At 44.0% G+C, this 27,473-nt stretch overlaps 1 protein-coding gene across 2 annotated transcripts; it reads right to left on the minus strand.

The window, feature by feature from the left end:
* Positions 1-52: 52 nt before the first annotated feature.
* Positions 53-26,703, minus strand: LOC109874629 (ubiquitin carboxyl-terminal hydrolase MINDY-2-like). 2 transcript variants are annotated; one of them, XM_031811329.1, is made up of 9 exons: positions 25,676-26,703; positions 24,737-24,794; positions 18,806-18,870; positions 10,776-10,934; positions 9,928-10,030; positions 8,912-9,054; positions 7,835-8,008; positions 6,449-6,625; positions 53-4,223 (listed from the first exon to the last, which is right to left on the minus strand). In XM_031811329.1, the coding sequence occupies exons 1-9, from the start codon at positions 26,573-26,575 to the stop codon at positions 4,056-4,058; spliced, it is 1,947 nt and encodes a 648-aa protein (XP_031667189.1). In that variant the 5' UTR covers positions 26,576-26,703; the 3' UTR covers positions 53-4,055. The 2 variants fall into 2 exon arrangements, with proteins under 2 accessions (XP_031667189.1, XP_031667198.1); XM_031811338.1 differs by having other exon boundaries at positions 72-4,220; positions 25,676-26,656.
* Between the last annotated feature and the right edge of the window lie 770 nt (positions 26,704-27,473).

Raw genomic sequence — 27,473 nt, forward strand, 5'->3', positions numbered from 1 at the left:
TCGCTCCTACATTTGACTCATGAAGTGCACATACAAGACATCACACATTGAGTGGTTGTGAAAAGAGAACCAAGTTTTTATTTTTTATTGTCCATTTACTTTAATAATCAGGTTGAATGTCCCTTGTCTAAGGCATTTTGTTACAGAAGAAACACCATCTACATTATTTGGTCATATGTATATAGATAAACATTTGAACCTTCCAACACGAGGATTGACCTTTTTGTGTGGTTAAACATAAGTGAAAATATTGAAATGATACTCTGCTAAATGTCATTAGTATGCATTTGTTGCATTCAGCATCAGAATAACATTGGGATTAATATAATTGCATTTAATCTCAACAGAACAAAAGGAAACCTATACAGAACAAGTTAAATCAATATGGTGGATTGCGTTCATGTTCTGTGCTCCAGTATATCTGATTTTCCACATTTCCCATAAAACAAACTTCTCCAATCTATACAGTATCAATGTCAAAATAGCCAACTTTTAAAATCCCTTCCCTCTAGATGACCAGCCAGTGGCATTAGTGACTTTTTTGTGTGAAAAGCTACGCAAATACTATAAAACAATTCTGGCCTTAGCGGGTGAACGGCTACCTGAAGTTCAAGTTGCATCAATTCTTATTGAAAAGGGCTACACAGTACTTACTGTCCTTGTAGCCAAAATATTTAACCAGCCCTTTCATACAGAAACAATTGAGCATTTCATATTCAACTGACTGTTGAGCAACTGTTGTAGCAATTCTAGACTATTCAATTTTTACAAGGTACCCAAAGAACAATAGCACTCTCGCACAATTTCTAATTCTGTATAAAATGAGGTATTTTCTCTTCTGCGTTTACACAGGCAGACCAATTCTGATCTTTTTTCTCACTAATTGGTCTTCAATCAGATCTGATGTGCTTGGAAAGAACATGCCTGTCCAAACAGCCTTCGTAGTGCATATCAATGTAACAGTGCAAAACCAATTACAATGACTATATGTTCAAGGACTACCTTGTCAACAGACTGTTCGTACAGTATTTACCACCCCAGCACTATAACAAGGCTTACACATATTCACTCGAGACATTCCACAAACAAAATCCTTAATTATTTTGAGGAACAACATTCAAGCTGAAACAAAACAATATCTAGATACTGGTAAATAATGCAATGTAAATGACTCAAAGCAAGCTTACGCACTTTTTTAAATTTTTTATTCAAATGTGTTTAACATCTTGTTGCTCCCCCAAAAACCTCAAAAGTAATTAGATAAAATGGCCCTCTGAGGTTCTCATCATAAAACTCAGTACTAGTTGCCTTTTGAACGTCATTACAAATGGGTTGAGGCCATTGGGAAGGTTGACCACATTAACAAGTATAATTCAAGCTGCAGTGTGACGGTAACTTTAAAATGGATGTTAATTTTACGAAAGAAACAAGAATATGGATTGTGTCCCTGACTCTCGAAACGACACGGTCCTTCCCCCCCAACCTTTCACAAAATCACTAGTCAATAATATAAAGGACATACTGTAGCATACCATAAACAGGATGTACACGCTCACTTCAACATAGGTGTTTCTGATTAAGTCCTGTCTATTCAGGCATATATTACTTTTTGGGTAGTCATTGTGAACATAAAAGCAGCCGCAGTTTAATTCACTTTTGAAAAACAGCCTTGAATTCCATTACAAGGGGCAAACTTATTCTTGTGTAAAGTCATTGTGAATTCCTTTCACTAGGTAGGCCTGAGAGAAGCTCAGAAACCCATTGTTACGCCATCCATGAACATAGCTAGCGATAATTATGCACAGCCTGATAATATGAAGTTGACCTAGTTAGATACCATGTGTTGAAATAATTAGTTACTGATACCTATACGTGGTTACACATTTACATTACAACACATTGAGGGAGTTACTACAGGCTATATTCAATACTTTACAATGGTATATATCAATCATTGCTGTTGCCAAGTCAGCTAATACACAAACAATTTACAAAAGACACTCAAGGATATGTCCCTTCAGAGAAGGCCTGAGAGTATTTCTGATGAATAGTTTAAAATCTACAGATTGTCTCATTCTAGTAATACACCTGTTTCCGTTTATTCTTATAAAAGATATTGTAAATGTTGTAAGGCATTTTATATACAGAGTAAGTGTGGCCTCGTGAGGACTGTATAGACAGGCTGAGCTAACCCCAGTACTCAAGTCCAGCCTGCAGATAAGCCTTACTACCGGTTAGTCAGGTAGCCTACTCCTACAAGATGCAGCCAGTCGCCAGGCAAAAATAAATACTAAGTACTGGACTTGTCCTTGAAGGCTGGGGTTGTCCATTTCTGGACAATGAGAACAAAATGTAACAGCCAAAAATGGGAGACCCCTTAACTAGCAGCACTGCGAGGAGTCTCCCCTATAACTGTGTTTCTAGGTCTGACGTATAACACAAGGCTTGAGTCAAGGCATCCAGCTGGAATGTGTAGATAGAAAACAGTAAATCTCTCAGGAGGCAGTACCATAGTAGGACAATGGTGCAAACTACTAGCTAGCTCTGTCATAAATGTGCACTTGGTATGTACACAATGTATATACATTTGTTTGAAAGTCAGATGATGTAGGATAAGCACATGGATTCAAACATGGCTACATTAGAAAATCCTACTTCCATATCTCAACTAGGTCATGAGGCTTCCCATATTGACAACATCCCATATTGACAACATAACTGCCGGCAGATCTGTGTGACATTGGGCACTAAAGACTATTAGTGTGGGATACTACTATCACTCTTCCTCTGCAGCCAATAACCAGCCAAGTCTCTCAGGGAGTGAGCGACAAAAGTCAAATTGCACCGTCCTGTGTTTCCATGGTTCTGTCTGTGTGATTGTTCAGACTCTACTGGATGTGTAGCATATACAGCAAATAAGAGATATCTTTCAATCCAACTGCTCATATACATCGGAAAACATTTTTGTTGTTAAGGTTATTTCCAAGTTAAGAGCATAAATCAATGCAGCTAATCATATCAGCCATACATACACACAGTAGACACCAATGCCATACACACACACCAGAATTCAACACTGCCATACTCTGGTAAGGCCAATCTGGACAGGGCGAGTCTTAAATGGCAGATGAGGGTTGGTAGAGGCAGCCCTTACCAGAGTATGGCACTGACTTCCAAGCCTCCCAGGAAGAACAGGGATGTGGGTAGTGATAGAGAGATATACAAAAGGCTCGTCACAACAGGGTCTTACATTAATTTGCAACCGGCAAAAACAAATGAATCCCTTTCCATTTAAGTATATACCAAAATAAATTATTCTCTATAATACTCTTACACACACGCATACAAGCACACACGCAAAAACACACTTAAAGTAGTAATTTGGCATCCATTAACGTGGCAAAGAGACAGGAGTGCTTAGATATTACACTCACTGATGTCACTATCACCTCATCTCTATCCCAATAAGACTCTGAACAAACTCTTGATTATCTCCAATTGGAAGGAGCTAAATTACCCCCACCAACCAATAGCTAGCAAACAAAGGTGTTTTCAGTAGAGTCTATTGCTCAAAAACTGAACTGAATCAAAGCAGGCATATCTATACATATGTGCTGTAAAACAAAAATAGCTTATCAACTGCAATAATGAAAATGATTTCCTTGAAAAACGTTGGTGTCATGAGAGGAGATACTTCAGATTCTGAATTCTTTCCCTCCCAGCATCCTGTTTCTGGAATTTTTCTAATTTTACTATAAAACCACCCCCATTAACCTTGACCCCAGATCACAAATATAGTGCACTGTGTGACTTGTAACAAAGTTTGGCCAACTGTACAAAAGATTAGTGGTAGTTGTCATAGCGTCCCTTCCTCTGTTGTCCGGGCCCACTGAGGGTAGAGGATGGCAGGCACCAGTGGCTTGGGAAGGGCAACTCAGTTTGTCTCATCGCTATCTCTCGCTTTCAAAAGGGGCTGTTCATAGGCTGTCAGGTCAATGTGAAAAAAAATTCTGCCCCCCTCTTTCTCTCTCACACAAACACACAACCATCCTATGTTATAATAGAACACATTTGTCTTTATCCTTGGGCTCTTTTTTGGGTTTGCGCTCCCCAGCAGAGGGCTGCTTCCCTGGACTGGGCATGGCTCCAGCTGCTGCTGTTGCTGATGATGATGATGATGCTGCTTCTGCTCTGTCTGCTTCGTCACTTCCCTCTGCTGGCTGCTGCACAACACAGACAGGATGGAACAGGAGCGTCAACTGTAATACCTACCTGTGGCTCATTCAAACGGGTGAATAAGCAACATTATAAACTGGGTGGTTTGAGCCCTGAATGCTGATTGGCTGACAGCGCTATGACAAAACATTTATTTTTACTGATCTAATTACGTTGGTAACCAGTTTATAATACCAAAAAGGCACTTCGGGGGTTTGTGGTATATGGCCAATATACTACGGCTAAGGGCTGTATCCAGGCACTCTGCGTTGAGTCGTGCTTAAGAACAGCCCTGAGCTGTATCGGGAACATAGAGATACATTCAGATAGAACATGTATTGTGGACAACAGATTCATGTCAGCTATGTATTTCATTTCTATCTGACTAAGCCCCTGACTGCTATATCTACACGGCTCAAAAAAAAATTAAGGGAACACTTAAACAACACAATGTAACTCCAAGTCAATCACACTTCGGTGAAATCAAACTGTCCACTTAGGAAGCAACACTGATTGACAATAAATTTCACATGCTGTTGTGCAAATGGAATAGACAACAGGTGGAAATGATAGGCAATTAGCAAGACACCCCCAATAAAGGAGTGGTTCTGCAGGTGGTGACCACAGACCACTTCTCAGTTCCTATGCTTTCTGGCTGATGTTTTGGTCCCTTTTGAATGCTGGTGCATGTGGTGCTTTCACTCTAGTGGTAGCATGAAACGGAGTCTACAACCCACACAAGTGACTCAGGAAGTGCAGCTCATCCAGGATGGGACATCAATGCAAGCTGTGGCAAGAAGGTTTGCTGTGTCTGTCAGCGTAGTGTCCAGAGCATGGAGGCGCTACCAGGAGACAGGCCAGTACATCAGGAGACGTGGAGGAGGCCGTAGGAGGGCAACAACCCAGCAGCAGGACCGCTACCTCCGCCTTTCTGCAAGGAGGAGCAGGAGGAGCACTGCCAGAGCCCTGCAAAATGACCTCCAGCAGGCCACAAATGTGCATGTGTCTGCTCAAATGGTCAGAAACAGACTCCATGAGGGTGGCATGAGGGCCCGACGTCCACAGGTGGGGGTTGTGCTTACAGCCCAACACCGTGCAGGACTTTTGACATTTGCCAGAGAACACCAAGATTGGAAAATTCGCCACTGGCGCCGTGTGCTCTTCACAGATGAAAGCAGGTTCACACTGAGCACGTGACAGATGTGACAGAGTCTGGAGATGCCGTGGAGAACGTTCTGCTGCCTGCAACATCCTCCAGCATGACCGGTTTGACCATGGGTCAGTCATGGTGTGGGGTGGCATTTCTTTGGGGGGCCGCACAGCCCTCCATGTGCTCGCCAGAGGTAGCCTGACTGCCATTAGGTACCGAGATGAGATCCTCAGACCCCTTGTGAGACCATATGCTGGTGTGGTTGGCCCTGGGTTCCTCCTAATGCAAGACAATGCTAGACTTCATGTGGCTGGAGTGTGTCAGCAGTTCCTGCAAGAGGAAGGCATTGATGCTATGGACTGGCCCGCCCGTTCCCCAGACCTGAATCCAATTGAGCACATCTGGGACATCATGTCTCACTCCATCCACCAACGCCACGTTGCACCACAGGAGTTGGCGGATGCTTTAGGCCAGGTCTGGGAGGAGATCCCTCAGGAGACCATCTGCCACCTCATCAGGAGCATGCCCAGGCGTTTTAGGGAGGTCATACAGGCACGTGGAGGCCACACACACTACTGAGCCTCATTTTGACTTGTTTTAAGGACATTACATCAAAGTTGGATCAGCCTGTAGTGTGGTTTTCCACTTTAATTTTGAGTGTGACTCCAAATCCAGACCTCCATGGGTTGATACATTTGATTTCCATTGATAATTTTTGTGATTTTGTTGTCAGCACATTCAACTATGTAAAGAAAATAGTATTTAATAAGAATATTTCATTCATTCAAATCTAGGATGTGTTATTTTAGTGTTCCCTTTATTTTTTTGAGCAGTGTATATAAACTGACAACCCTTACCCTTTTTCTCATCCTCATTCCTCCTTTTTTCCTACACATCTTTTTCTCATCATATTCCTCATTCAATTCCACTCCTCACATCTTCCCTCCCCCTTCTCACAAGCTCCCCTCCTGCTCAGAGGGGTTGGGTTAAATGCGGAAGACACATTTAAGTTGAAAGCATTCAGTTGTACAATTGACTAGGTATTCCCCTTCCCCTCCCTCCCTCCCTGGCCCCTTCCCCGACCTGTGCTTGTGCTGCGGCAGCCTGCTCCTGCTCCTGGTAGTACTGGGAGGCTCGTCGGTCCTCCTCCTCCTGCAGCTTCTTGGCCAGCTCCAGGTCACTGATGCCCTCAGGGAGCTGCTCCCACTGCAGGTCCTGACTCTGCTGCTCCTGCTGCAGCGACAACGCCATCAAGTAGTCCTGCATACGATGAGGAGAGGGGGGGGGGGGTAAAGAGAGAGAAAGAGAGAGAGAAAAAGAGAATAGGACCAGGTCAATGAGTCTCACATCATGGTGTTTACACTGTTACCAGAGTGATGTGCCACTGCCAAGTAAGCCTAGTTGTAAGCTACAAAACACCACCCATTTTAAAGTCAGGGCTACACACCTCTTTATTCATTCATAACCCTCATGTAGAGTGAAACCAAATATTTTCCTGAGTGCAGCATCATACTGTCTTAATTGTCGGCTATGATATGCCCTCTCAAGCATAAGGGTGTCTGGGTGGATGAGAGTGTGAGTAGAGATGACTACTCCCCCCCTCTCTGTACTGGGTGAGGGTGGTGAATATGGACCCTGGCAGATGGACAAGCTGCTGGGCAGCCCTGCCACCAAGCCTAACGGGCCAGCCAATCAGCTGTCGTCTGCACAGGGGACACAAACCACATCATGCATTATTAAACAGCCAATCGAAGTGCAGCGTGATGCAGCGCAGTACAGAGGGAGGCGCCACATGTCACGGTCATCGCCAAATCAGGCATCCAGACCCTGAGTGTGGTTGTGTGTGTGTGTGGGGGGGAGGGGGGGGGGGGGGTTAACAGGAGAGCAGAGGAGCTTTGAACATCTATTATTGAGGAACTTTTCCCCACTACTTCTCCAGAGTAGAGCTGAGTGCAGATGGAGCAGGCTAGGAAGCCATGGGAAAGCAGAGCCCAGATAAAGGAGATGTGTAATATTTACTGTACCCTTTACACAATCCACTCTGTTTTTATTTTATTTTACAAGGCAAGTCAGTTAAGAACAAATTCTTATTTTCAATGACTGCCTAGGAACAGTGGGTTAACTGCCTTGTTCAGGGGCAGAGCGACAGATTTTTACCTTGTCAGCTCAGGGATTCAATCTTGCAACCTTTCGGTTACTAGTCCAACGCTCTAACCACTAGGCTACCTGCTACCACAATCAGGTACACTCTGATTGTGACTCACCCAGACTTAGTATTTCTGTAATGCTGCACTGTGACTGTGCACCTTGTTCTCCATGGCATACATCCTCTGCAAGAGATATGTGGTGCACCCAACAGTGCGAAATGGCTGCCATGATTCAGCTAGATGGGTGTTCAGCATTGTTTGTCATTGCTCCCATGAATGAAGTGGAACTGATCAGAGGGCCCAATTGGCGTAGTGGTCTGACCTGGTCTATCTGGTCCTGCTGTCCGCGGTACACCGTTTCTGGGTCTGACGGGGGTCGCAGGCGGAACTCCGAGTCACAGAAGTTGCCATCCCCGTCCACATTGTGCAGGCTCTCCCACACCACCTTCTCCTCCGTCAGGAAGCCCTGGTCTGTCACCAGGAGGTACAGCTGGCCCTGATCACACGGAGACACACGTTATACACGTCTTATCACTGCCAGAAAATACATCTACACACTTTCACACCCTCTTATTCCTGTAGTAGGTTAACTCTGGATAACAGGTCTGTGTGTGTTTGTGTGTTTAAATGAGGGGGGCTTTGGTATTGGTAAATATTTATCTTGGGGTCATGGGTGCTACACACAGCTTGCTTCACTTGGCAAGCATGCTCACTCACACACTCTCACACAGACAGGCCTGCTCAACTTCCCCTGCTACAGATAACAGGAAGAGCCTGTCCCAGCTGCAGTGATAAGTGGAGGGAGCACAAGGCGGTTGAAACCATCGTAGATAGCATTAAGACTCTAGGTGCTGAATAGGTCCCCAACACGTGTCTACCATGCTCTTTGGGGCATTTGTATTTATGCCCTCACACCAGCCTCAGAACCCTATGTACTGAACATTACATCACCTGGGACTGGGGTGTGGGGAGATCTATTGGGGGGGGGGGGGGACAGGGAGAAGGGGAACACACTAACAGTGCTCAGCTGTTAACAGATGGTTGAAAAGACTTGGATGAAAGAAAGTCCCCATGTGTCAACAACCTACAATACATAGAATGGGGTGATCTGATCCAGAAGCTAGCAATACATTTGAAATAAAGGCTTATCTGGGACTGAGTGATATGAATTCGGTAACATTATGCAATTCATTTATATAACACCCTTTCCCACTACTAAGAGGACAAGGCAGACTTAACTTGTTTTTGTTCATAATGGACGGTGGTTTGGGGACGCTGTAGCAGAGGAAAGTAAAGAAGACCCATTCACAGTAAACAGTACTGCAAGGCCCCATTTGTCATAACCTCGCGGCATAAAGCAGTGGATAAAGGCTTGTCAATGACTTGAGTGGTCATTCACCTTGAACTTGATCATGGTGCTGAAGTGGTTGTTCCTGAAGAACACACAGAGCTCTCCTTCCTGCACGGTGGACGTGAGCTCACACAGGCCGTGGTACGTCAGCTGGGTGGCCGTGCTGTGCAGAAACTGCTCGGCTACAAAGCCTGCAGGTAGAGAGAGGGAGAAAGAGAGAGGGACATTGAAAGAGAGAGAGAGAGGGAGAAAGAGAGAGAGGGGAGAGAGAAGGCAAGAGATAGAGAGCGAGTCAGTGAGAGACACACAAGACCGACAGGATGAAAAACAGACAAAGACTTGGGGACTGATATAGAGATATAAAGTGATGTACAGACGGACAAGGATAGACACACTGACCTATAGAATGAGACACAGAGAGAAAGAGAGCGAGATAACGCGAGCGAAAGAGATAGACAGAGTTGTATTGAGTGACACGAAGAGACAGGGTGATATTCTAACTAAGACAAGGAGACAACTAGACAGACCGCGGAGAAGCACTGGAGAGGAAACTGAGACACAGCTCTTCGCCCCGCTAACTGACTCACTCTTTCGTTATTGGTTTATTTCTGTGATGATGCTAAAATGTTTATTCTATTCTACGGAGTCTTTACCTTACGTTCGTATTCTTGTATTTTATTCTTTCTTATTGTTGTTGCATTGTCAAGAAGGAACCTGCAAGTAAGCATTTCATTGGACGATGTCTACCATGCGTATCCCGTATATATGACTAATAAAACTTAAACTTGATGCTAAAAGCATAAAACATTCAGCCCAGAAGCAAACGTGCCTATGACGGGAATACATCTGAACTGCCCTGGGTGAACAATACGAGCAGCGTGAGAGAGGGAAAGGAACAAAGCTCAACTAGTCAGTCGTCCACAGGAATGTTTAGCCCAGGACTCCGTTTATCTGCTTCAGCGCAATAGGAGAAAATGTCGGCCTTATCAAGCAGCCTGGGATGTGTAGCGGAGAGGCAGCGAGAAAGAAAGCAACACATCCCTCCAGTCGATCGGTCCACCCACCTTCCCCAGCCAGCTCGCTGCTGTCCGACTGTTTGCAGGAGATGATCTTCTCCACCAGCTGGTTGTAGCTGCAGTTACCCACTGCCTTCACAGTGTCGCCCATCTGGAGGGAACATAAAAGAGGAGAGCATTCATCAACCGTTGTTGTGTTCTACTATGCAGTGAAGAACAAGCGACAAGAACATATTGTCATGTTTTCAAAAGAAAAATACTCAATATGAGTTGTACACTAACCAGTCATTCTGAAGTCATTTCTTTCATAAATAATGTGTGGAGTTGGTTTATTGTCTATATGACAAACGGCTATAGAGTACCACAGTATGAGTTATAATACCCATAAAACCTAGTGGTCAAACAGGGAAATAGTTCCAATCTTTTTTCCACCATTCATTTTTCCCACAGGGGATTTTAGAAACACTTAAAATAAGGGCTGTGTTTCGTGTAGGCTTACCCTGGCGTGACGTTTTGATAACTGTGTAAATCTCTCTAGGACAAGGTGACTTTAAACAATACATTTGCCTGTATATCATAGCAATAGCTACATGGGTTAAAAAGGTAGACTTAGCGTAATGATGTTGCCGTGTGCAGCACCGTAGTTACTGCAATGAGTGCGATGCAATACTTTGCTCTCACAGTCACTCAGAGGATCTGGGCATGTGCACGGGGTTTGCTTCACGCTGCTACAACGTGGTAGCTACAGGACCAAAACAGCAGAGAAGGTCAGCCTCAGGCTTAAATATTCTGAGTTATTGCGGATATTGACCCATTACTGCTGTTTTCTTTGTGCATTTATGTCAACTTGCTGAGTCTACTTTTAAAAGGGGGCTGAGAGAGGGAAGGGTTCTCACCTGCAGGTCCACCAGCCAGCCGTGGTAGAGAGGGATGTCCAGCAGGTCAAAGACAATGCACTCTGGGGTGTACTCAAAGACCCGCACCCCTGTGAACTTCACGTTGACATCCAGCCCCGTCTGCAGCTTGTGCAGCACCGCCATGGCATCACTCATATTCTGGGAGACAACAAATAGAAAGTCATGTTCCTTTTCAAGGTCTTTAGCCAGGGATGTTAGTCTTTGTAGAATTGTTGTTAACTATGGCATTGAAATAAGATTTGACATTGGAATAAATGTTGAGGACAGTGAACCAACTACTGTCACATACTACAGCAGTTACAGCTAGAAAAACAGCAGACTCACCCACAGAAACCTGCTAGTTTGTACTATCAGTCAAATGTACAAACTGTACAAATCAGAAAGTGTCCTGACCAAGAAACTTCCTGTCTACCGTACTCATCACTCCCTCCTGTCTTTCGCCCCTCAGACACAGAAAAGACTAACAAGACCCGTCTGTAGCAACGCACGTCTTTTTCAGCCATCTGTTTCCTGTGTTTGAGGGACGCAAAATCCATCTTTCTGAATTGATTGCTTTCACTTTACTTCTACGACTCCATCATACTTTTGCTTGTGCCTGTCTTTTTTAGTCATTAACGTTACGACCGCGGAAATATTTGTAATGACCTGTCAAACACACTCCGGTAATGCCTGAAATGGGCTGAATGGAATACATTGTCTTTCTGTTGCATCTATAAGAACACTAAAGCTTATTTCGGGGATGTAACACATCTCAACACAAGAATGAGAAGAAAGATCACTTTATTTTGATGTGGAACTGTGGAACTGAAAAAAGTAATAATTTGCTACAATTAACAAATTAAATGCACTGAAATGAATGTAACTTCTGAAAATTAACACTCGGATTATAGTGATATTATGTCTGTACTTGCAAACAATTCAAAGTATGTATAGGTAGGTGTAATCTACAGCCAAGCGAGTTGAATTTTAATCCGAGGGGATCCTGCTATTGGCACAATTGTTGAATTATGCAACATAACGTGACAACAGTCATTAATTAGGCAGTCTAGACAGCACAGGTGAGTGCAGGTAGACCAAGAGTCCTAGACAGAGGAGGTGTTTGTGGTTGCAGCCCTGTTCCACCCCTTTATGTTAATGTTTCATTTATGCAAATACATCCATTGTATTTATGCAACTGTTTCAAGTACACATTTTCTTTATTTTAACATAAAATATAAAAGAAATACCTGACTTATATATATAAATAAAATGGTGAGTGCCCCCCCCCCCCAAAAAAAGAGAATTCCTTGAACGCCATTCATAATTTTTTTCAGTGCCAGTAAAATGTTTTATGTGCTATAACTCAGTCAATCCTGATGGATAAAAAAATAATCTAAAAGTTTGGAGTGTATTCATCTATTGTCCAACTGCTGCATTTATTAGAATTGTTTTCAAAACCTTTCAACAATTTTGATGACCGTTGCTTTGGTCTGTGTCACAGGGAGCCTCTGCAGCTGTCCCCACACCCCACACACACACAAAGAGGTGATAGTGGGTGACTTTGGTGTGTTCTCTCAATTTTCTAAGAGGATAACCTGTCAATAAGAGGGAAAATAAATTCCCAAAAGCAGGGAGATTCTCCAGCTTTCGCACTTAGCGGTGTGGGTCGTTGAAAAGCATTTTGCTGGACGATCTGTGTGTGTGTGTGTGGGGGTGGGGGGGATTAGGACGCCTGTGGACAGTTGTGGGGAGGATTAGTATGGTTCATGTAACAGACCATGCAGCTGCTCCACTCCAAAGGAAGAGAGCTTCAGTCACATGACATCAGATGAACCCCCTGAGAGCTACTGATTAGCGCCTCACTAAGCAGGGGGCTTCCTCCACTTCCACAGTGCTTTGCTGTTTACACTATGTATACAAAAGTATGTGGACACCCCTTCAGCCACACCCATTGCTGACAGGTGTATAAAATTGAGCACACCGCCATGCAATCTCCACAGACAAACATTGGCAGTAGAATGGCCTTACTGAAGAGCTCAGTGATTTCAACGTCATAGGATGCCACCTTTCCAACAAGTCAGTTGGTCAAATTTCTGCCCTGAAAACGTCTAGGAGCAACAACGGCTCAGCTGTGAAGTGGTGGGCCAAACAAGCTCACAGAATTGTCTCTCCTCTGTTGCAAGACTCAGTACCGAGTTCCAAACTGCCTCTGGAAACAACATCAGCACAAGAACGGTTTGCCAGGAGATTCATTAAATGGGTTTCCATGGCCGAGCAGCTGCACACAAGCCTAAGATCACCATGTGCAATGCCAAGCATCGGGTGGAGTGATGTAAAGCTCACTGCAATTGGATTCTGGGGCAGTGGAAACATTCTCTGGAGTGATGAATAGTGCTTCACCATCTGGCAGTCCGACAGACAAATCTGGGTTTGGTGGATGCCAGGAGAACTCTACCTGCCCCAATGCATAGTGCCAACTGTAAAGTTTGGTGGAGGAGGAATAATGGTCACAATTTTTTTTTTGGGGGGGGGGGTCATGTAGGTCCATCATTGAGACACACAGCAAGGATTCTCTCTGCTTTATCCTCCTTGTTTTCCTAATTGCATTTTTGAGGACAGGTGCTAAAGCACAAGTCAAACGTGAGTCAGCGCAGTGTAGCAAAAACACACACACTGACAAGTGCACACACAAATGTGGGCACTGCGTCTCTGTCTGGCGGGTGGCGAAGCTGGCAGCACAGTAAGAGATCAGGAACGTGCCCGCCCACTGCTCCCGCTCTGCCCAGTGCCCAACATGCTGCCTGCTCTGCACACCCACACCCTCCTGCTGTGTGGCCAAGCCCTGCTCCACTCGGCTCCAGCCGCTCACAGACTATGACCAGACTACATCTAAGTGCCACCCTAACCACACTAATCATAAATTCTGTGCTGAAAATGGGATCCACACAGAGCCTGTGATATTTGCATGTGATGATGTACAGTAGACTATTCCCTGGAAAATGAAGGCCAGTATTCAATGGTTCCACTCCAGCTTTTACGAAAGAGGGAGACTGATTGGATAAACAGGCCGGCCTTCCTGTAACGTTCCACTAACAGGCTGGGAGCCAGATCAAAATTGTATTCCCCCGAGCAGTCACACACACACACACACACGACCACGCTCATTCGCCAGCACGTCTCTCTCACACACGCTCTGCTTCCACTTGGGACTGGTGAGTGACTCCAGACCTCCAACCGCTGGCAAATCAGGCTGATCAGGCTGACCACGAAGCTGACTGACAGACTAATTGACAGACACAGGCAAGAGCTTTGCTTCAGTTTTCATGTCAATGGCATTCTGGACAGCTCCCCGAGTATTATGGAGATCTGGCACAAAACTTTATTAGGTCGTGTTAAAAAGAAAAACGCTATTGCAACCTCTTTGCAATAAGAAATTGAGACCAAAAGCTCAAGAGAAGTTCCAAGTGTTTAATACCAAGGATACATTCAGCTGAGTGCACATATTTAGAAAGTTCACAAAACATCTTATACTCGTCCCTCCTTTTGGTCACCACCCTCTTGAAGTTGTCACCTCCCCAGCGATACATTTTATGACCCCAATGAGTTTCCCTCTGGCTCCTGTGGAATGTCCATGCTCCTTTCTTTGTTCAGCCAGATGTCAGAATCCCACCTCGTCCATCTTCTGTTCTGGGCTTGACCCTGCTCTCTGATCAAAGGCAATTTCCTCTTCTCTGATTGGGTTATGATTTCTAAATTAGCATACACACAGTTTCAAGGCCTAAACGCCATTCATTCTCACAGTAATCATTCACTAAACAGGAAAAAAACTACAGTTTAACATGTTACATTTGAATTGAATCCATCAGTAGCCGACGTCAGTTTAAGTCTGCATTTTAGTCTATAACTGTGCACTCTTAAAATCCACAATCATGTTGCATACAGCGACACACTCCCATCCTGCTACATTAGTTTTTTAGGAGCATCTCTATCTCAATAAAATAGAATATTCTATATCGTATAACCATAAAAGCGCTGTCAAGTGAATAGTGCTAGTGTGCAATCTCTCAGGAGTGCCATTTATGGGAACATGACCAGGCTTTGCAGAATAAACCTAATCGCTCCAGTTTCTGAGTTACTGTTTAACAACAGCCAAGCAATCGCTATTTTAATCCTCATATCCTCCGACAGATGATATTTGAAGCCAGAATTTATAAATAGAACTCTGTTATGATGAACTCCTTCAACACTCTTCAAAATCATAATAAAAGGAGCTTGACTATTCAAATATGCAGCAGACAATATCAAACAAAAAGGCAAGAACAAGATATATATATATATATACTGCTCCAAAAAATTAAAGGGAACACTTAAACAACACAATGTAACTCCAAGTCAATCACACTTCTGTGAAATCAAACTGTCCACTTAGGAAGCAACACTGATTGACAATAAATGTCACATGCTGTTGTGTAAATGGAATAGACAACAGGTGGAAATTATAGGCAATTAGCAAGACACCCCCAATAAAGGAGTGGTTCTGCAGGTGGTGACCACAGACCACTTCTCAGTTCCTATGCTTCCTGGCTGATGTTTTGGTCCCTTTTGAATGCTGGCGGTGCTTTCATTCTAGTGGTAGCATGAGAAGGAGTCTACAACCCACACAAGTGGCTCAGGTAGTGCAGCTCATCCATGATGGCACATCAATGCGAGCTGTGGCAAGAAGGTTTGCTGTGTCTGTCAGCGTAGTGTCCAGAGCATGGAGGCGCTACCAGGAGACAGGCCAGTACATCAGGAGACGTGGAGGAGGCCGTAGGAGGGCAACAACCCAGCAGCAGGACCGCTACCTCCGCCTTTCTGCAAGGAGGAGCAGGAGGAGCACTGCCAGAGCCCTGCAAAATGACCTCCAGCAGGCCACAAATGTGCATGTGTCTGCTCAAATGGTCAGAAACAGACTCCATGAGGGTGGCATGAGGGCCCGACGTCCACAGGTGGGGGTTGTGCTTACAGCCCAACACCGTGCAGGACATATGGCATTTGCCAGAGAACACCAAGATTGGCAAATTCGCCACTGGCGCCCTGTGCTCTTCACAGATGAAAGCAGGTTCACACTAAGCACGTGACAGACGTGACAGGGCCTGGAGACGACGTGGAGAACGTTCTGCTGCCTGCAACATCCTCCAGCATGACCGGTTTGGCGGTGGGTCAGTCATGGTGTGGGGTGGCATTTCTTTGGGGGGCCGCACAGCCCTCAATGTGCTCGCCAGAGGTAGCCTGACTGCCATTAGGTACCGAGATGAGATCCTCAGACCCCTTGTGAGACCATATGCTGGTGCGGTTGGCCCTGGGTTCCTCCTAATGCAAGACAATGCTAGACCTCATGTGGCTGGAGTGTGTCAGCAGTTCCTGCAAGAGGAAGGCATTGATGATATGGACTGGCCCGCCCGTTCCCCAGACCTGAATCCAATTGAGCACATCTGGGACATCATGTCTCGCTCCATCCACCAACGCCACGTTGCACCACAGACTGTCCAGGAGTTGGCGGATGCTTTAGTCCAGGTCTGGGAGGAGATCCCTCAGGAGACCATTCGCCACCTCATCAGGAGCATGCCCAGGCATTGTAGGGAGGTCATACAGGCACGTGGAGGACATACACACTACTGAGCCTCATTTTGACTTGTTTTAAGGACATTACATCAAAGTTGGATCAGCCTGTAGTGTGGTTTTCCACTTTAATTTTGAGTGTGACTCCAAATCCAGACCTCCATGGGTTGATAAATTTGATTTCCATTGATAATTTTTGCGTGATTTTGTTGTCAGCACATTCAACTATGTAAAGAAAAAAGTATTTAATAAATATATTTCATTCATTCATTTATTTTAGTGTTCCCTTTATTTTTTTGAGCTATATATATATATATATATATATATATATATATATATATATACACACACACACACACACATGTATATACATATACATATACATATACATACATATACATACATATACATACATACATACACACACACACACACACACACACACACACACACACAAACACTACTGTTCAAAAGTTTGAGGTCACTTAGAAATGTCCTTGTTTTTGGAAAGAAAGAAAAGCACATTTTTGGTCCATTAAAATAACATTAATTTGTTCAGAAATACAGTGTAGACATTGTTAATGTTGTAAATAACTATTGTAGCTGGAAACGGCTGATTATTTATGGAATATCCACATAGGCGTACAGAGGCCCATTATCATCAACCATCACTCCTGTGTTCCAATGGCACGTTGTGTTAGCTAATCCAAGTTTATCATTTTAAAAGGCTAATTGATCATTAGAAAACCCTTTTGCAATTATGTTAGCACAGCTGAAAACTGTTGTGCTGATTAAAGACGCAATAAAATTAGCCACCTTTAGACTAGTTGAGAATCTGGAGCGTCAGCATTTGTGGGTTTGATTACAGGCTCAAAATGGCTAGAAACGAAGGACTTCCTTCTGAAACTCGTCAGTCTATTCTTGTTCTGAGAAATGAAGGCTATTCCATGCGAGAAATTGCCAAATAACTGAAGATCCCGTACAACGCTGTGTACTACTCCCTTCACAGAACAGCGCAAACTTGCTCTAACCAGAATAGAAAGACGAGTGGGAGGTGCACAACTGAGTAAGAGGACAAGTACATTATAGTGTCTAATTTGAAAAACAGATGCCTCACAAGTCCTCAACTGGCAGCTTCATTAAATAGTACTCGCAAAACACCAGTCTCAACGTCAACAGTGAAGAGGAGACCCCAGGATGCTGGCATTCTTGGCAGGAGCTTGGAGAGCTACGACTGTACGGCAGTCAGAACATTCTCCTTGGACAGTATTCGAGAGACTGGTATGTACACACGCACACATGACTGTTCTCCTCCCCGAGCGATGACGTCCGTGAAGAGAATAACATTCACAGATGTGCTGGTTCTTTGCCACAGCAGAGTGGAGAGAAGGAGGAGAGGAAGAAAGGCCATGGCCCTCCCACATTCCAGGCAGCAGGGATAGGGATGAGATTGTGGATGGGAATTATAAAGCCATCCCTGCCAGGCCATGTGAACCACCCAGAGCCCCAGCACTGGCCTCGATCTGAACTCAGCCATGCATCCCTGAGCACCCTCCCACAGTGATGTGAAGAGACATGACCTGCCCCTCATGACCATGTTGTGCGTTTGGCCTGATAAGACGCAGCTTACGTAACCTATATAGGGGCTAAACGCAGCTCCAGGGCAGTGAGCTGTTTTTTATGTAACCTATATAGGGGCTAAACGCAGCTCCAGGGCAGTGGGCTGTTTTTTATGTAACCTATATAGGGGCTAAACGCAGCTCCAGGGCAGTGAGCTGTTTTTTATGTAACCTATATAGGGGCTAAACGCAGCTCCAGGGCAGTGGGCTGTTTTTTATGTAACCTATATAGGGGCTAAACGCAGCTCCAGGGCAGTGGGCTGTTTTTTATGTAACCTATATAGGGGCTAAACGCAGCTCCAGGGCAGTGGGCTGTTTTTCCATATAACCATAATCATCATGCTGCTTATATTCATCTTACATAAATATACATTCATTGGTGTTTCTGGAGATTCATTCCCAATTCCAATGTTGTGCAAATGCACATGACCGTATAAACACTCATCTTAACATTGCATCGTTGCCATTTAGAATATGATATATTTCTGGATTGAAGAAGACAGGAACTGCAGTCACTAAATGGCAGGCAGGGATATTTTAGGCTGGGAAGTGAGAACAAGTGAGCCCCCTTGGCGTGGTGCGAGTTAATAGTGTGATGCTGCTGCTTTACTTTTTGGCTGCTGCTCTGCCATCAGAGATCTAAGAGGGAGAGGGGGGGTGCCCAACAACCTAGAGCCTGCCTGCCTCATCCTGCATGCCTGTCTCATTCTCCAACATGAGCCACAGACAGACACAGAGATGAACCGGTAGACATGCGTATGATCAGTGAATAACTGCCCTTATTGATTGTGTTTAGGCAACAGTCCTTACCTGTTCATAGTTTAGCCGCTGGGCTTCAGAAATCTCTTTCGGCTTGGCATCGAGGATGTAGTCTCCTGCAGGGGCGACAGAGCGAGGGAGAGAGGGAGGAGGAAGCAACATCAGAGGACCTGGGGAAACAGGCTAAGTAAAGCAGCCACAGACACACAGGGGAGCTGAGAGGGAAAATATCATCAGGGTAGAGCCCTGCCCGCTCACCAGTGACATCACAGCCTGTTTACGTCAATCCCAAGTGAAGAGGTGATATTATCGACTATGTTTTGATTTCATAAGAGGTGTCTAATCCTCAGTGAGAAGCGGGATGTTGAGTGCTAAGCGCTGGCCAGCTGTTTTTCCAGGAAGGGCTCGGCCAGGCATGCGGGGTCAGTCAAGCTCTGGCCAGTGGGGAGCCGCTAGAGAGTTGTTAAGGGCTTAGTGTAGGACCTAGGGAGAGCAGCCACTGGGGCGGGCAGGGAGAGCCTTGTGAAGAGCCCTGTGGTGCTAATCACAGTGCACCTGTCATCCAACCATTAACGTTGCACCCAACTCCACCCTCCCCTCTCTGAGCAACACATAGCCGCAGTGTCTAGCTGTCAAAAACATACCCACTCGCGAGATATTTTATGTTACAAGATAATGATTCTGAGACTTTGATATCTGAAAAACAAAAATAGACCTACTTTTTCTCATGATCCAACGATTGCTATCTTACTTTAACAAAGTGAGCCAGTAGTCAGTGTGTTTGAGAGCCGGGGAGCTACTCTGATTCGATCTCCATATCCTCTCCTCAGACACAGGCTTCCTCAGCCCTGGCCATGAATGCACCCAGCTGAGGCCAGTCAATTGACTCGGACATTTCTATGCCCAGGGAACCCCCGGCCATACCCCACCTACCTCCCCCCGCCTGCCCCCGTTCCCTGCCAGCTGACTCTAGACTGTGCCCTCCCTGCCTGGGCCTCTACTGCTGCTGATGATGATTCACTGGCATGCTCCACAGAGTACTAAATCCCAACACCGACCAGCAGCCTCTTTAATACAACATACATCTCCTTCACTTCTGCCCCTATGGGCCTCACAGTAGTTATTAATACAGCGTCTGAATCAGCCCACGTTAAATGGGGCTCTTTGTGAGCAGCTCTTTTTCACAAGCCATTGTTTTTTGTCTGGGCATAAAACAATAACTGTGCGTAATGAAGTGCAGTGGTGAGGCTAGGAGACAGGCCTATCTACCAGGGACCAAAACATTCATTATGAGCTCTCAGCCACTAGCTGGAGTAAAGACAAAGCCGTCTCCACAAACACGGAGCTGCAATTTATGGGCACTTGTGAAAGAAGAGCAGAGATGACTCAGAGGCATATCTGGGATGATACGCACACACAGCCTGCATAACGCAGTTAAAGGTCGGTTTTGAACACAAGAGGGATGGTTACAACCATGATCATTCCTCCGAGGAAATCTAACACGACAGTCGGAAAAACAGGAGTTGCATGAAATGAAAACGCTGTGCTTCATTACTGTTTGTCACCTGTGATTTGCAGAAGGGTTGAAGTGCTCACTGAGTCAGGGTGCTCAAAAGAGACAGGGAGTGTTTTTATTCTGAACTTGGAATCAACCATGGGTATCTGTAGGAGCAGATGAGCAAGGTGCAGAGCTGCAGACAGAGGGAGCAATCAGGGGATTCCATCTGGGGCACAATGGGGGAGAGGGCCCTGAGTGGGTGGGAGAGGGGGTAAAGGCCTTTCTGTGGCTTCTTACTGGTATTGAACATAGAGCTATGGGGTTGGAGTGAGTTCTGTGTTCCATCAGACCCACACACTAGGCTACCTCTAATATATCTAAAGATGAGCAACTGTGTGTCTTTCAATGTGCTAATGCTTTGGGTCAGTCTGAATGGTCTCCTCTCTCGGGGTTTCATGTCAGTTGGCCAGCAGGGTACAGTTTACAATTTATTGTTTGCCTCCTACTCTTATAAAAAAGTATTTGAAGAAGGTCAAATTAGATTTTCCTGGTCATAGTGTCGTCTGACAATAAAATGCACACACTGTAGATTATACTTTTTCTTCCAGCAAAATGAACCAAACTCTAATGCATGCAATTCAATTATAATTTATCAGTCATGGACACCAAGCGCTATGGACTCAGAGGCAGATTCTGTGGGGAGGAAACACAAGGCTCTCCCATTAACAGAGTTCAACAACAGACAAAATTACTAATTCTAAATTACATTTTCCTAGCCAATGCATCCTAAAAATGTAACATCTAACCAAAAGGTAACAACATTATTGCATACAATCATTATTACCCCTGGTACAAAACACACTAATGAGAAGTCAAGTCAACATTTGAGTTAGACCTAATGAAAAATACTTGAAGAGAAGCAGCAAACTGAGAAATGTAATGAATATTCGCATGACTGACATCAAAAATATATTTCTTGACAATGAATTATCATCCCTCTGTTTCCCCAATCACATTTAGCTGTTAATATTATTGGTAGCTAACTAACTAATCTGTCCCCCAATGAAGCACGACAGTGTACACTGTAATTAAACCATGGTGAGAAATATCCTTAGCCATAAATTAACGACAGTCTGTGTCTTGGCTCATAATGACTAATACAGATGAAATAAAAACCAGTTAAATCTGCTAATCACATGCAGAATGTAGGACAAACAGTCAGGAGTCTTTTAGTGCAAACTGACCTCTATACCGAACTCCCAAATGATCATATGAAAGTAAACAACTCCCATGGCATGACTAATGTGGATACATTTCAGGACTTCTGGTGTCTCTCAGAACTCAGCAGCTGGTGACTCCATTTCTCTTATAGTTAGAGTTGTTATTGACGCCTAACAGTCTTTATATGATGCATTTAGCTAGAACACACTCAAAACGGGATACTAGTCATAGCACCAGTCAAAGAATTATAGAGCTGGTCAAATTGAAGCCAAACTGACCACTGCCATGAAAAGAGGGCTTGGCTATAGTGACAGATTTTTTTCTCTCTATAGCTTAGATGAGAATGCCTTTAGTAACAGGACACCCCTGGTTCTTCATCATAACATCACCCAGCTACGGAGGGAGGCAGTGGGGTCAGCGTGCCCCGCAAGGAGAAAGAACACAGCTCCTGTTTCCCTGACGTTAGCAGGGCTTGGTCCACAGGGATTCTTCAGTCCTCCTGATCAGTCTATACTGGACCATACCACCTGACCTCACATGGGTATTAGCGATGCGCGGGTGAGCTGTTTGTTCATCCGCGCCCGCTCACAATTGGTAATAATCCATCCGCAAGGGCTGATAAAAATCTGAGGCCCTCACCCGACCCTAACCCACAAATACAGAAAATGCGTTGTACAGACTGAGATGGAAACATTTTTAGATAGCCTACCAAAATGTCAGAAATTATAAGCAGAAACGTAGACCTGTTAGTCAACTATGTTAGTCTATAATTAGATACAGGCAGGTTCTCTTCTGTAATTACTTCTTGTCCTAGAAGACTAAATAAACCTTTGCTCACCAGAATAATGTTAGAAATCAATAGTGTTAATGTTTCAATCTATACTGGACAAAAATATGTAAGGTGTTGGTCCCATGTTTCATGAGCTGAAATAAAAGATCCCAGAAATGTTCCATACGCACATAAAGCTTATTTAGTTTACATCCCTGTTAGTGATCATTTTATCCTTTGCCAAGATAATCCATCCACCTGACAGGTATGGCATATCAAGAAGCTGAATAACAGCATGATCATTATGCAGGTGAACCTTGTGCTGGGGGACAATAAAAGGACACTCTAAAATGGACAGTTTTGTCACACAACACAATGCCACAGCGTGCAATTGGCATGCTGACTGCAGCAATGTCCACCAGAGCTGTTGCCAGAGAATGTAATGTTAATTGTCTACCATAAGCCACTTTCAACATTGTTTTACAGAATTTGGCAGTACGTCCAACTGGCCTCACAACTGCAGACCACGTGTAACCACGCCTGCCCAGGACCTCCACATCCGGCTTCTCACCTGCGGGATCGTCTTAGACCAGCCACCTGGACAGTTGATGAAACTGAGGAGTATTTCTGTCTGTAATAAAGCCCTTTTGTGGGGAAAAACTCATTCTGATTGGCTGCTGCGCCACTCCCTAGTCATGTGAAATCCATAGATTAGGACCGAATTAACTTATTTCAATTGACTGATTCCCTTATATGAACTGTACCTCAGTAAAATGGTTGAAATTGCTGCATGTTGCGTTTATATTTTTGTTCAGTATAGTTGACTTTGTTAAAATTGTTGTCTTTCATCTCTGCTTCTCTCACACAATACATTCTGGGAACAAGGAGAAAATTGAATGACTTAAAAAAAACATGAAAGATTTTACATGCAAAAATGTCTAAATGACATCAGTTTCACCGGTTTAGAAAATTAAAACAGCTCAACATGTTTTTGATAAGATCTCAGTCCGGCTTGGATAAATATTTGATGTGGTTTAAATAATAAGATAATAAGATAATAAAGGTAAAGTGATGGCTTACACTTTTATGTTGCTGATAAAGATAGCACCGCCACCTTTATAGACTGTCCCTAACCGCACATTCATTCTCTCAAGATGCTGAAAGAAACAATAATTATTATTAATTCTGCAGGAGTTAATATTATATTAGGCGATGTGAGAGGTTATAGACCTACAGTCAATCCACGTTTCAGTTAGGCTACCATTTAATTTAACCCATCTGAGCAGTAGTTCCCTTGATGTGCCATTTTCAATTCCCCGTCTTGAGACTGTTGAATCATCACACATGACAGAACTGCCAAACATCAACGCTCCATTTCGCAGATTTTCTATTATTGAATGCAACTCGGACATTGCCCTTTTTGCCTCAGTGGATCGATTTGAACTTTTCTGCCCAAGTCCCCAAATGCATTTGGCAATTGCCGTGTATTTAGGGCACGACAGTTAGTGTGTAGCCTAAGCTTTAGGGCCTAACGCCAAACAGAAATAATTAAATGAAAACCTCAATGTAGTCTATAGATATGAATTGCACATTTATGGATTTTTTTTATGCATTGTTTTCTCTTTATTCAACTCGCCCGCCCGCCCTTCATCCATCCATACAATATTTTATGACCCTAAACCTACCCACCACATCTGTGGGAACTCCAGGCATATAACTAATGGGTGTACAAGTACATATGCACTCTCCTGAGGGCAGGTCTAGCAGCAGAATGTGTATAATGATCCAGGTAGAGTATTGAATTTATTACAGAATCTTCCATTGTATTCACTGGCTAAAAATCAAGTGGAGGTTTTGTTAATTTATAAGGAAAACTCAGGTAATATTGGCATATTGGTGATTTCACAGCAGCTATGCAATTACTGTGTGCCATTGCTTAAATCATATGAAATCCATATTATATAGCAATTTATCCTAAAGCTAGGAGAGGCAGCAAATCCACAGTCTGAAGGGAGGTGAGGAAATTAGTATAATAAAACTGAAGGGCCAGGCAGGCAGTGAAGCAGGTCCTGTGATTATTCATACAGTAATGCCTTCCCAGGCAGTGGGACATAATTACGGCCCTCCAGTACTCTGTCATTAAGGTCACATTGCACTTCCCAGGCTAGTTTCTACTACAGCTCAATGCTCCACTGCACTGGTGTACTACAGTTACAGCCAGACTAGCAATTTGTGACATGGACCTTCCAGGCAGGTTCAAAACCAAAGAAAAATACAGTATTTCCCATTGCCTTTGAGCACCGTCAAGGTGGCTTGAATTTGTATCAGGCTTTTAAAAAAAACAGGTCACAACTGTCCGTAAACTTAGAGAAATACTAGAGACCAGGAATAAACTGTACATTTCACTCTCCAGGAGGGCACCGAAAGAACAGGTCACTGATTTAAATGACACCTGGGTCTTCGGTTTCGTAAACAGATTCCCACTTGTACTTACCAAGATATTCCATCAACTGTTCAGCAGTTATGATCTCCATCATTGGTGGCATCTTCACCTGTAATGGAACCACATACATTACTTAACAAACCAAACAATATGACTAAAGTTAGTCAGGCCAATAGAACCTGGCTGACAGGAATCTCCCTCCCCCATGATTATGGTTCACAGTAAATACACCCACACCTGGGAAGTGGAAAGCTGTGTTTAAAGTCACCAGAAGTGCACTGTCAGCGGATGCACAACTGTCAGCACACACACAGGCGTTTGAAGCAAAGAATTCTGTTTACAGTCACTTTCATGTCACCCATTTTCACAGTAGGTAGGGAAGGTTTCAGACACAGAGCTGCAGTTTATGTTGTGAAGCCACATACTGAATCAGAATCTCCACCGCCTGCCAACCAACTGTCACTGACAATAAATAAACATTATCTTTATGATGTAAATGAAACAGAGGCTTAAAAATGACTCAATTGGAAGCTCTGAGACTACTTATAAAGAGAGAGACTGAGCTGCCAAGGCCGCAGCATGGGGAAAATATATACGGTATAATTGGTCAATGTGACCTGTCAACAAACTCCATCATAAAATTACAATAATTGAGTATTAAGAGAAAATAAAGATGAATGCATATGAGTCGTATAATTTGAACTTTGACTTAAATTCTGCCCAAATAAGGGAGATTATTTATGAATCTTCAACTTTTCATGGTATTCTATATTCTGGCAGGTGACAAGCTTATTTTACTACTGATCATTAAATTTGTATTTTAAACTGATAATACAACAGATAGTGTAGTTATGATGACCAGCTTCATAATTACTTCTCTATTAGGAATTTAGTATTGACAAATAATAGATGTGAAAATGTTCCAAATGGCATCATGCACACCATATGTAAACTTGTCTCAGAGGTCTGGTTATGATGTCAGTCATTTACCTTCCATGACAGCAATAGGACATTCATAATTGCCAGCAATGGACATGGACCGTTCTCATTCTGGGTAATGATAGGTGTGTTTTCCTCCTTCCACTTGATCCACTTGATGTGGTATATGGACTGGCCAGCGCCCCGGTCCTTGGTGCACGGGATCTTAGTTCCATCAGCCCCATACTCGCTCTGTAGTGTTATTTCCAGCCCCCTGTCCTCCAACCCTTCACTGTTGAGATCGAAACTGGGACAGGAGTTGAGGTTCGAGAAAGACTCAAGTGAGTCGGCGCTCCTAGATTCTGCCGCGATGCACGGGTCACTCCCACTCTGCAATCCCTCGCATATTGTTTTGTCAATCGCAACTCCACATTTGACGTTTCCCGTATTTGTTTTGTCCGAACATAGGTGTGTCGGTTTTGCCAGCTTCGCTGGTTCAACTGACTCACGACCCAACAACTCAGCTTCACCATCTGTAATCCTTACCCCCATTGAGGAAGGCTCGCCATCCGTTTTATTGTTTACTAACTTTGAGGTGGCACCCTCGTTATTTCCTGTAGCCAGTTGCGTGCCATATCCCATCCCGTTACTCAAATTATCTCCAGATCCAGAGGACAATGTCTCCGACCAACCACTCGATTGAATGTTCTTCTCTTGCACCGGGAGAGACTCGATCATTTCTGCCATATCTAATTTCTCAACACTGGAGATATCATTACTAGCAGTGCTTGGGGCACTACTGGAGCTAGTAGTACAACTAACCAAAGTACTGAGAGAACGCTCACTATTCTTGCACGTATCGGTCGCTCCCTTCATTCCGCCAACTGTTTTAATATCGCCAATTTCTCCTGCAATAGTAGCACATATAGTACTTCCTCCAACATCTCGATGCAAGTTTGCATTTTTCTCCATTTCGATTTACACACTGTCGACAGCTTTAAGCTAGCTTAATTCCAGCTTCAGCCCTACAGACGCCATGACATCTCTGCCAGTGACGTCACTGTAGAAGAGCCCACAGAGTTCTGGAAGAAATGCCTCTTCAAGCCAAGGAGAGGCAGTAGAGAATAACTGGAGACGTGAGTGCTGATTTTCATAATTTGGGTGTTTTCTGTACATTTTTAATCAGTTTGCAACAATTGCAATGCTTTCTCGGCATGGTTTCCTGTCATTTTTACATTAATATTAATTGGCCCCCACGATTAAATCGGGGAGGGGACTGTGGATCTGTCTCCATCCTTTCGTTTATATGTTCATTTTAATCACATGCGATTTCTCAGAAAGCACTGGGCCGATTTGAACGAAACTTGGGTGAATAATGAGTCTTGCCATAGAGAGCAGGCATTTACAAAATTACTCTGATTGGCCAGATGGTGGCTATAATAAGAGATTGAAAATGCACATTTTGAAGGTCACGCTCCTCACCCTGTTTGATCTAAAGTCATGAAATTCGGTACATAGGCCCCTCTCCTCACAAGGAACACATTTGCATCAGGGACCCAAGGTCCGCCACGATGGATTTTCCGCAATTTAGAATTTTGTGAAAAACACTTAAAATGCTACTCTGCTGGCACGGAATGGCCGATCTGCACAACACTTTACATATGGCATTTATGGACAAAGGTCTCTTAATGCAATATTTTCCAGACTAGTACCGAAAACAACATGGCCACTATTGACCAATAAACGTTCACCTATGCATGGCCTGGCACAGTCAAATCAAGGATATTCATATTGTAACACAATTTGTTGCACATGCTGCAAACACTGTCAAGACTCAACATTATGCAAGAACATAGTGATGGGTCGTTCG

The sequence above is a fragment of the Oncorhynchus kisutch genome, linkage group LG3 (assembly GCF_002021735.2).
Source record: "Oncorhynchus kisutch isolate 150728-3 linkage group LG3, Okis_V2, whole genome shotgun sequence".
NCBI lineage: Eukaryota > Metazoa > Chordata > Actinopteri > Salmoniformes > Salmonidae > Oncorhynchus > Oncorhynchus kisutch.

Excerpts from the sequence above, each read along its gene's own strand:
- LOC109874629 (XM_031811329.1), bottom strand. The coding sequence starts at position 26,575 with ATGGAGAAAAATGCAAACTTGCATCGAGATGTTGGAGGAAGTACTATA. Across the intron at positions 9,055-9,927 it reads CAGCGAGCTGGCTGGGGAAG|GCTTTGTAGCCGAGCAGTTT; the intron begins GTGGGTGGACCG and ends CTCTACCTGCAG. Across the intron at positions 4,224-6,448 it reads CTGCCGCAGCACAAGCACAG|CAGCCAGCAGAGGGAAGTGA; the intron begins GTCGGGGAAGGG and ends TGTGTTGTGCAG.